Source organism: Typopeltis vanoorti, chromosome 7, assembly GCF_054136105.1.
Source record: "Typopeltis vanoorti isolate ZY-2024b chromosome 7, IOZ_Tvanoo_1.0, whole genome shotgun sequence".
In the NCBI taxonomy this organism is placed as follows: domain Eukaryota; kingdom Metazoa; phylum Arthropoda; class Arachnida; order Uropygi; family Thelyphonidae; genus Typopeltis; species Typopeltis vanoorti.
The window spans coordinates 145,922,089-145,934,201 of record NC_143555.1 but is presented as its reverse complement, the minus strand read 5'-3'; the positions used below and the strand labels follow the sequence as shown (position 1 = coordinate 145,934,201).

The 12,113-nt window shown below is 34.9% G+C and overlaps 1 protein-coding gene across 4 annotated transcripts in view; it reads right to left on the bottom strand.

The window, feature by feature from the left end:
• Positions 1–8,711: 8,711 nt before the first annotated feature.
• The window catches only part of LOC150105170 (uncharacterized), a 127,401-nt gene continuing 123,999 nt past the window's right edge, over positions 8,712–12,113 (bottom strand). For all 4 annotated transcript variants that reach the window (XM_090396182.1, XM_090396184.1, XM_090396183.1 and 1 more), the window contains one exon: positions 8,712–9,276. In XM_090396182.1, coding sequence (XP_090252308.1) covers positions 9,200–9,276 — 77 coding nt within the window. In that variant the 3' untranslated portion in view covers positions 8,712–9,199. The remainder of the gene's footprint in view (positions 9,277–12,113) is intronic.

Genomic DNA, 12,113 nt, shown 5'->3' with positions numbered 1-12,113 from the left:
CAGAGGTGGATGTGAATCCTTGCTTATGCTTGATGTGTACATTAAGAAAGGAAATACTTTTGATGATTCATTTTTCTAGTGTGAACTTGATGTGAGGATGTAGGGTGTTGATTTTTTGTAAAAATGAGTCGAGTTCTGATTCTGTGTGACTCCAAACTGCAAAGATGTCATCAATGTACTATAGCCAAATTGTCAGTGAAGAGCAAAAATTCTTTCTTCTAGGTGTTCAAGTAAAAAGTTCCGTTCTCTTGTTTATATATTTTTTACCTTTCCATGCAAAGTAACCTGATGTAATTGCAAATTTGAATAATTCCACTATGTCTGATGGAAATTTTTGGGTTAAAAATTCTATTGTCTCTTTGTGAGGGATATTAGTAAAGAATGAAGAATGAAGCTTACTAACTTGTCTTTATCTGCTTAGTTTAATGTCTTTTATTCTTGTGTGAAATTCTATGGAATTTTTTTTATCAAAGAAGCTGAGTGGCCAATGAGGGTACAGAAAAAGTTAGATAGAAATCTTGATATTTTATACGTGGGACTGCCTACAGAATCCACAATAGGTCTAAGTGGACATTTACTTTTATGTAATTTTGGAGAACCATATATTCTAGGAGGTCTTGCATGGTAGAGGTTTTGAGTCTTTTGTATGATTCTAAATCATACAATTTTCCAATTGTATGATTTAGCAGATTTACCAAACAACACATCAGTGGATGTGGTGTTTGCACACCATGGCGCTTGGGCACATGAAGGAAGATTTGGTTTCAAATTTAGTCAGTGACTAGAGGAAATTTTTCTAAGCCTTTTTTCAACTGGTTCCCAAGTAAGTCGATCTCTGGCATGGGCAAGTGGGTTATTTTTTTCTCCCATAAATTCAATATATTGTGTTAGGATTAGGGAATACAAGATGGTGCCACTTGTTGAGTTGTCTCTTCACTGCATGCTGCTTGATTAATGACAGTCTTGGGCCAGCTATCTCTGATTAGCTACCAGTGGAGATTGAACTGTCCACTCAGTCTCCAAAAATTAGACAGAGCTAAAACATCCTTGCCTACTCCCTATACAGGAATAAAAAGGAGTTAGCTGATATATATCTAGGCCTATAGTGGTATTACCTTTGTCAGCTTTAGTGATAACCATGTTATTATTTCATTTTAAGCATTTTACACGCTCAGTAATTGAAATAAAACCAGTGTCTCTTAGAATAATCACAGCCAAACTTCAAGCAAAAGAAAAAGGTCAAACAATTAAAATAATCCAAATATATGCACCAGACAGTAACCATTCAGAGGAAGAAATAGAAAATTTCTATGAAGAACTACAACAGGAAATAGATAATTCCAAAAAATAGAGAACTCATGATAGTGGTGGGAGATTTTAATGCTAAAATAGGACAGTTCACAGCAGACAAAAAAGATGTCATGGGGAAATTTGGATACAGAGAGCTTACCGACAGAGGAGAACAATTACTCCACTTCTGTAAAGCAAATGATCTAATGATTGCAAACACATTGTTCTATCAATGTCCTAATAATAAATATACATGTACATTCCCAGATGGTAATATAAAGAACTGCATAGATTATATCAATCATAAATAAACAATGGAAAAGATCGGTAAATAATGTACAACATTACGAAGCTTTGATTTCGACACTGACCACAAATTATTAACTACAGTGAACATAAAATTCAACAGGAAAAACAATATCAGAAAAGAAGAAAACATCAAAACTAAAAGATAGCTCAAGCAGAAGTCGATTTTTAGAACAGATGTTCTTGAAATTAAAACCCTCCATTTTCCAGAACAGCAGAAAATACTGGGAAGAAGGAAAAGAAACAGTGTTATCAACTGCAAAAGACACTCTAGTTACCAAACCCAAAATAAACAAATAGTGGATAACCTAAGAAATCGTAGCTACAATAGAAGAGAAAAGAGAGGCCAAGATACTTGTAAACAAACAAATAATGAAGAGAATAGAGAAAAATACAGAGCACTAAAATATAAAGTTGTTAACCTATGCAAAAAAAACAAAGAAAAATAGTTAGAATAAAAAGCTAAGAAATTCCAAGAAGCATACCAACAAAACAACCTAAAAGTCTTCCATGACACTATAAGAGAAATTACAAAGGAATTCTCAGCAAAAGCAGTAACAATGATAAACAACAAGATGACTGAAACCAGGAATATTGAAGATATAAGAAAAATCTGGTCAAAACCATTTTAAGACTATCTTTCACCAAGGAAACAAAACTACAATGCCAACAATAGAAGAAAATAACGACCATCCAAAAATTTTATAAGTTAGATACGCAGTAAAATATGAAAAACAAAGCACCAGGCTTTGTTTTTCATTTCAGTTCAGTAGTAGGATTAATACTATCCTACTACTGAACTGAAGCGATCCCAGATGACTGGAGAACTGGAAAGATCATCCCAATATACAAGAAAGGAGACAAAAGAGACTGCAGAAATTACAGAGCAATCAATGTACTCGTAAGAATTATACAAAATAGATTAAAAAACACCTATGAAGAACTGATAAGCATAGAACAAGCTGGTTTCCAAGGAAGCTATTCAATAGACCAGATTTTCACATTGCAACCAACATCTGGGAAGACCATAAAGAACTACATTGTTGTTTTGTGACTTTAAACAGGCTTTCGATAGCATCAACAGAGAAATCCTTCTTAAAGTTCTACTAGAAAAAGCAATAGACAAATATATAATACAGTTTCTGATAAAATATTACTCTAAGACAAATGCAATAATTTAAAAGGACACACTCAACAACAGAACCCATAGAGATCCAAAGAGGAGTAATGCAAGGATGCCCATTATCCCCAAGCCTATTCAACATATACCGAGACAAAGTTGTAAAAAAGGCAATAGACAATGAGCCTGGAATCAATGTCAATGGTTTAAACATAAATAATATCAAATATGCAGATGATAATAAATTTAGTTTAATCCTTTATCCAAGTGTAAGCAAACAACATTTGCGCCTGAAGTATCTTCAGGACTGAGGCAACTCATGGTAAAGGTGGACCAACCTCTCATCACTCCTTGCCTCAGTATCTCCCATAATGCAAAGCACAACATTATGGGAGATACTGAGACAAGGAGTGATGAGAGCTTGGTCCACCTTTACCACGAGTTGCCTCAGTGCTTTGCATTATGGGAGATACTGTGACAAGGAGTGATGAGAGCTTGGTCCACCTTTACCACGAGTTGCCTCAGTTCTGAAGATACTTCAGTTGCAAACCTTGCTTGTTTACACTTGGATAAAGGATTAAACTAAATTTATTATAGTCTAACCAAGTGGAATAAAACTTCCAACATCTTTCTCTAAATGCAGATGATCTCATCCTTATTGCAAGAACACCAAATGAACTACAAAGGTTGATAAACAAGCTAAACGAAACCTGTAAAACATATAACATGACAATAAATATACAAAAGACAAAAATGATGAAAATAGGGAGGAACAGAACTACCATCTCAGCCACCCTAAATGGAGAACAAATAGAACAAGTAACAACTTCATATATCTTGGATCAAAACTAACAGAAACAATAGATGAACTCAAAACAATCAAACAGAGCATAGTGATAGGATGGACCACCATGGGAAAATTACAGAAAATCTGAAAAACAAACAAGATATCTAAGCAAGCCAAAATCAAATTATATGAATCAATAATTATACCAACAGTCATCTATGGAGTAGACGCGTGGACAGTTAAGAGAAGAGAGGAGAAAAAACTGGTGGCATTTGAAATGAAATGCTTAAGAAAAATAAACAGAACAAGTTGGATAGAAAAGAAAACAAACATCACAGTCAGACAAGAATTATTGTATAAAAAGACAATAATAGAAAAAATTAGAAAACAACAACTGAGATGGTTTGGCCACACTATATGCATGGACACAGACAGACTTCAAAACATCCTAATCAATACTTTTCCAACTGAAAAAAGAAGACCAATAATTACCTGACTGAAATTAATAAAGAACATCTCGGGATGCAGGACATATAAGGAACTTTTTTTTTTCGAACAGCAAGGAATAGAGAAGACTGGAAGATCCTGCTCAAGAGAAGACCCAACCCGTCTTAGACAGAAGAGAAGAAAAAGAGTTTGGCATCACAGATCACTTTGGCTATTCCAAAACATAATTGTCTATTAGCTTCAATACTAGACAGATGACCAGTGTTCTTTTCAATGATGTATTCCATATTTTTTTTTCATACACAACATTAAAATGAATACCAGTCATCTGTCTAGTTTGAAATATTTACATAATAAAAATGTTATTACTGTAGCAGATGTGGGACTGGATACTCTAGTTAAACCTGTGGAGTTATGAATACTCCACAAGTTTCATGTATGAAACCGGTCACTATATAAGAAACATCTTTTTGCTGCTTTCACATGCGTATCTTTATGTTTCTTTTTTGAAAACATTTAAGTCCAGAGCAGGTTTCTAATTCCTCAACTTACCTGTGGTAGTAATACTAATGTACTATAGACCTTTTGTGGATGAGATTCACATAAAAACTGCAGAATTTGTGGAAGTATAACATACTTCCACTTTTTAAATGTTAATGTAATAGTAATTGTACAAAATATGTCATATACACATCCAATATGAAACCTAGACAGCTCAACATATGCACTCTAAAATCTCTTTATAACATATAAGAAGTTGTATTTTAGATATGACAAAGCACAAAATGCCATGTTATCATGAAGTGATTTTGAACAAGTCTTTTGTTATATCCTATCCTCACAAAACAAAAACAGTACAATTTCTTAATTAGTTATGTTATGCAGAGCGATTAATAAATATTAAAGCTTATTTATTAACTGGTTGTAAAGTTTTTAATATTTGCTAACATTTGATTATGAAATGTATGCAGCATTAGGCAAGTATATTCAATTTCATGAACCCATAAATAGTATATTTCAACTTTGAAGTGAAGAGTCTTTGTACACATCAAGTTTTCATTTTTGCATTTAGTATTTTAATATGGAAAGATAAAACTTCTCTTTTATAACCAATCCAAAAGCCAAATGAAAACTCATAGAGTTTGCATATCAAACTTCCAAGTTTTTTTACAAAAACAGATTCATTTGAAGTCCAAGACTGAGATGTTGAAATGCAAACTTGGAGATTTCATTTGACTTTTGGATTGGTTATAAAAGAGAAATTTTATCTTTCCATATCATCATCATCATCATCAAATTCCTGCCATGTACCCTCAAGGGCTGTACAGGATATGACAGTACTACATGAAAAAAATTACATCATTACTAACTTCCTACCTACAATTTTCCTCCAAATCAGTCTGTTACTTGTCAAGACTTCAACATTATCAGATCTTATATTTCTATCGTCTAAGGAACTTTGTACCGTATCAATCCACCTACATCTTGGTCTTCCTCTGGGTCGTTTTGCTGCCAACCTGGGAGAGAACACTTGTCTTGCTAATCTTCCTTCGCCCATTCTGTTTAAGTGACCATACCACCTGAGATTAGCTCTGCTAACGCATTCCTGGATGTTGACAATGTCAAGTTCTTTCCTAATATCCTCGTTTTTAATATGATATTGCCATTGATGCCATCTGTTCACACCTATAATCTTTCTCAGGACTCTCATATCTACAGTCTCTAGTCTTTGGTCAAGTGTTTTACTTCTGACCCAGCTCTCAGATCCATAAGTTAAAACTGGTTTGAACACTGTCTTGTATACAGCTAATTTAGTGTTCTCTATTGACTTCCTACCATGTTTAATTGACTTCCTACCATACCAGCTTTGCTGATTCTGTTGTCTATTTCTATATTTAATTTACCATCTTCAGTAAAAATCGTGCCTAAGTAGCTGAAATGTTTCACTTGTTCCACAGGTTCTCCATTCACAACACAGTTGACATTTTCAATGATTCTGCCTATTTTCATTGTCTTTGTCTTTTTATTGCTGACCTTCATACTATATCTATTACAACAGCTATTCAATTTAGTCAGAGAATCTTGCAGACTTGTAGCGGATTTATTTAGAAGTATAACATTATCTGCATAAAGCAAAGAGCTGACATTACCATCTCCAATTTTGATATCATGTTTAATACCACTTTCCTTCATAATGTGATCCATATAGATAATGAATAACAGAGGGGATAATGTACATCCTTGTCTCACACCAGATTTAACATTAAACCATCATCCTGTACTTCCTTCAATTCTAACTGCTGACTTTTACAACTCAAATAAAGACTAAGTATTGCTTGATATAATGCCCCATTGACACCATATAACTGTAGCGTATTGAATAGCTTCTCTCTTGGCACCTTGTCATATGCCTTTTCCAAATCGATAAAACTTAAATACAGATCTCTGTTATCTTCCCATGCTTTCTCGACTATTTGTCGTAAAGTGAAGATCTGATCCAGACAGCCTCTATTTGGCCTGAATCCAGCTTGTTCTTCATCAAGCTTTTCTACCACAATTCTGCTCAACTGTTTCTCAAGTATACTCGCATAGATCTTCCCAGGAACACTCAGTAGGGAAATACCTCTGTAATTCTCACATTCAGTTTTATTTCCCTTTTTATATATGGGTACTATGAGAGCTCTACTCCAATCATCAGAAATTCGTCCCTCTGTCCAGGCTTTCTGAACTATGCAGTGCAGCCACTGTAAGACTCTAATACCACCATACTTCAGCATTTCTGGTCGAATATCATCTACCCCTGCTGCCTTTCCACATTTCAAGCCTTTGATGGCTTTTCTACTTCAAGTATGGATATGTATTCCTGACTGCATGCCTGGTCAGTGTTTTTACCACTGTGCTGTCATCACTGCTTGTTTCATTTAGCAGTTTTTCAAAGTAATTACTCCATACTTCAAGGATATCTTTTTCTCCCTTTTTCATGTCACCTTTATCATCTCTAATTCCTTTTACAGGACTCTTTCCTCCATTTCTGAGTTTCTTCAACAACCTCAAGAATATTTTGCCACCTTCTTGATATTTATTTTCTATATTCTTGCCAAACTCCTCCCATGACTTTTGTTTAGCTAGTTTTACACAGTGTTTAGCATTCTTGCATTTGTCTCTGTAATCTCTAAGAGCACAAGCTGACTTATTTGACAGGAACTTTTGATATGCTTTCTTCTTTTCCTTCACTGCCTTTTTAACTTCCAGTCTCCACCAGGGAGTTCTGATTTTTTTTTATCCTTGCAGATAACCTCACCACATGCCTCTCTGGCAGAATCAATCAATGTTTTCTTCAGAGTTTGCCACTGAATCTCCAAGGTTTGATTCCTGTTCTCAAACACTTTAATTTTTTCTTCAATAATCTTTGTGTTTTTTAGTCTACAGTTCACATCTGAGAGCTGCTCAACTTTTATTCGCTTTAAAACTTTAAAGCGAATAAAAGTTGAGCAGCTCTCTTACGTGTTATTCTTTTCAATATGAATTTCAATTTTATCCTGCTCAAGACTAAATAGTGATCACTTCCAATTTCAAATGTACACTGTACACTCTGGTGTCCTGCACAAGGGAGAAAACATCACTATCAACAATAACATAGTCAATGAGACTTTTCTTATTCCTTGCCTCTTCTCTCCATGTGAATTTGTGCACATTTTTATGTTGGAACATAGTGTTAGTAGTAACCAGTGCATGTCCTGAGCAGAAATCCAACAGATATTTGCCATTATTATTAGCTTTGCTCTTTTCTCCAAATTTTCCCAAAATATTTTTGTATGTCTCACAATCATTTCCTATTTCCTACTCTGCTATTTAGATCCCCAACAAGCACCAACTTTTCCTTTTTCATTGTGTCAGTTGCTTTTTCTAAAGCCTCAAAAAATTCCTCCACTTCTACCTTAGTAGGACCTTCTGTGTGACAATAGGCACAAATAAGTCTCATTGTCCAGTTCCCTATTCTCATATTTGCCCACATTACTCTACTTGAGACTGGCTGCCATTCAAGAAGATTAGCCTCATATCTTGTGTTGAATACTATGGCTACTCCTTCTTTTCCTTGATTATCTTTCCATATTAAAATACTAAATGCAAAAAATGTGATGCATTTCATGCACAAAGGCTCTTCACTTCAAAGTTGAAATATAATATTTATGGGTTCATGAAATTGAATATAAGATCAAAACCAGTCTGGGTAGTGGCCATTATCATAATGCATAGAATTATACATGTTCCATAAGGATATGTGCATTTCATTTTGGGATACTAAGGCAATTGATGCGAGGTCATTAGCTTAGCCTCTATATACAAGTATCCCAGTAGTGAAGTTACTTCACATGCAAACTATTTGCTTACACTTGGATAAAGGATGAAACCAAAAATATAATTTTTTGTCAACTTTAATTCAAGACCGAGAGTGCAGTACCTTAAGCTTTCTTACAGCAAAACTCTGGCTTTGCAACATAAACTCTCAGCTGCATTTTGCTTGGCTATAAAAGATGAATTTTGTAATATTGATATACTTGATATAGCCAACCCACTGTATTTTATGTATATGATAAGTGAACAACCTTTCATGAGTGATAATTACATTAAAAATTATTATATGAGTATAATATATATATATAATAAGAAATACAAAGTTCTTGGTAATGATGAATAATGTAGGGTGTTGCATATGTTTTTCTCAAGAAGTTCACAGTCGTAGAAAAACTTGCAAAATTTATTGTCATTAAATAGTACAATCTGAGCAGAGGGATTATCTATAAATCTACCTGTATCAGACACATGTCTTAGCTCATGCTTAAAGAAAAATAGGCTGTCTCTACCCTCTTTGTATTTTCTTTATAAAAGAAATAATGTGCAAATTAGTAAAAGACTTTCTTTATACAAAACACGGGTAGCTGTACAAAAGATATACTGTATGTATCTGTTTGATAAACTGTTATCATTAAATAACACGTAAAAGAGAAATCAATAAAACTGAATTCAACTTTTTATAAAGATTATTTTAAATGTGCAATAACAGTCTCTGAAAATATACAGTTGTATATATATTTGAACAAAATAGTCTGCACCACAGGTAACAAATCATACCGGTGGACCATCCTACATCATTATATCCAGAACCAGAGACAGAGAGCAGGATGTTGGTTTTGCCAGCATATCATCTGCCCTCATACAAAATATCCTCTCCTCCCAAAAAATACACTTCAGTGCACCAATTTGTTACTTTGTGAACGTAAGGAACGCTGCTCAAAGAAAGAGTCCAGATCAAAAGGCTTGAAATCTAAAAAATAAAATAAAATAAACTGATTAATATAATTTATAACTTTCAAATTAGAATACACTATACACTTTCAGAATACACTATAGGTTAACAATACCACATATTCATTCTTACCACCCAATCATTTAGCCATTCAACTTTACCGCAAGCATTCTTTCTTTTCTCTCAGCAAATGATTTTCTGCATGAGTTTCATAATGCTGTATATAATTATAATAAAAACTCAAATTTTTTTAATCTACTTTAAATGAAAAGCATAGCAATCAAACACTGACAACTGTTGATATATGCTTATAACAATGAACCAGTAAGTTAGAGATAACCATATACCATCAAAAACACCTCAATGAGCAAAAAATGCACATAAAATTTGTGTAATATACAGATAAGAATAAAACAGTAAACATATGAATGACCACCCTTCCTTCCTTCCTTATTGCAAAGGAAAGAGAGGAGTCAATACATTAGGCAAATCGCTTGGCTAATGTTTCACTGTTATAGAGACTAAAACTAGAGAAAAGCAAGATTTGTGAAAAATTCCAAAACAAACAAATAATAACAACAATATGAATTTAATCACCAAATTCAGGTGATTAAATTCAGGCTTCCATAAATTTCACTGAAGAAATTTATGGAAGCCTTTATTGTACAAATCATTAATTATTATGATTATTATTCAGGAGCTCCATGGAGTCACACAACTCACAGCAGGGTGTCCATCTTAGACTGCAACTTGTTCCCTGCCTATGCTCTCAGGTAATGCATTCCAAGGTCTAACCACCCTCCATGCAAAAAAGGTACTTTTCATCCTCTTACTCACCACTTCCTTTTGCAACTTCCAGAAGAGACCTTTATTTTAACAAAAAAAAAAAAAAAAAAAAATCCATTGTCAAATCATTGTTTAAATATCTCTCAAGAGGTATTTAAACAATGATTGTCAGTAAAATACCTCAAGAGGTATTTTTCTGACAATCATCATTATTAGACCTCCATGAGTCTAAAGACCCATCTTTGTAGTCAATTGTCATACACGTAGCTCATCGCACTATGCCTTAAATGCATTCTCTATTTCTGTACTCACAGGTAATGCACTTCAATCCAAAGCAGGTAATTACCAACCACTAGGCCCTGTGATTGGTAATTATGAAAACAACTGGGGCCCTGTTTAACTGGGCAACATTCTAGCCAGCATGAAATTCTGTCATGTTGTACCATCATTTTGCATTGTGATTTAAGCCAATAAGAATACAATTTGCTTGTTCATTCAGTATCCAGATGCATCTAATAGAGTGTACCACGAGAAGGTGATTATTGGAAATTATGTCAGAAGCCCTGGTCAGGTCTCCACATTTCTTGAAGCTATGTGGAGGTCTACACCTAGTTATATAGCTTTGACTATTTAAACACCCCACTCTCTTTCTCACTATCCTTTTATTATATCCTCCAGTTGAGCGTGATTCAGACTATTGCTATTTATCATATAATATGCTCCAAATTAACCACACTATAATTAAATCTCCTCTCCATCTTTGACTAAATAAATTCATCATATTATAACTAATCAAGCAATTTTCATAACTGTCTCAATACAATCCCTCTACACTCCTAATTAATACCTTCAATTATTAATCTGACATACTTGTGTAGAGGCTTAAGTGCTGTGAGGACATTATGTTGGAGGTTTAATGGATTTTTTACAACACTCAAAAAGAATTAAAATAGAATTTAATACTTCCTATATTTCGTCCTAGTCACTAGGACATCTACGGGGATTACAAAGACAATTAATGTAACATGCACACAAAAACTTACAATACTAAGCCCAACCACGTGGGTGACAATAAAGTCCTATCTAGGTGGAGCGCCCTCTAAGGGCAGTTGTAGGTGGCCTGGAATGTAAGGTGGGACCTCTGGTGATGACTGTTTCCCAAATCTTCGGAAGCTTAATGCAACCGTATTTGTTAAGATTTGGTTGGTTTTTGAGAGCTGCTGCTGCTTCTAAGAAAAGTCTCTCTTTCTTGAATTTGCTGTGGTGGAGCATGGTGGTTTTCTTCCATGATACTCTGTGGGTGGTGTCCAAAACATGGTCAGCCAAGCCTGAATGGCCATAGTTGTGTTTAACGATGTACGACTTGTGTTCCTCTAGGCGGATGGATGCTGATCTGCCTGTTTGTCCAAAGTACGCAAGCTTACAGGAACAGGGTACTTTGTAAACTCCAGGCAGAGAGAGAGGAGGGAGCTGATCTTTCGTAGAACGGATAAGGGTAGCCAGTTTGCGGTAGGGCTTATATGCTGTGTGTAGGTTATACTTTTTTAGTATCTTGGCTATTTTTTCCGAAGTGCCACGGATGTAGGGTATGGTGATGGCATTTTTAAATTCTTGTTGACGAGAGGGACGGGGAATGGGGGAGGAATTGATTATTTTTTTGATGCTGTGTTCGCTGTAGCCATTGGAGAGGAAAGTTCTGTGTATGTGGTTAAGCTCAGTAGTGAGGGCGGTTCCACTGGAACAAAGATTGTGGGCTCTCTTGGTAAGGGTTTTAATGATGCCATATTGTTGTGAGGGGTGGTGGTGGGAGAGTTTGTGAATGTATCTGCCTGTGTGTGTGGGTTTTCTGTATACAGTGAAGGCAAGTGTATCATTAGGCAGGCGCGTGACTAAGGTGTCTAGGAAGGGTAAACAATTGTTCTTTTCCTTTTCCATAGTAAACTGGATTCTTGGATGTAGGCTATTGAGATGACCAAGGAAGGAATCTAACGTGTCTGGGTCATGAGGCCAAATAGAGAACACATCATCTACATATCTTAGCCAGATAGAAGGTTTGAGTGGGGTTGAGT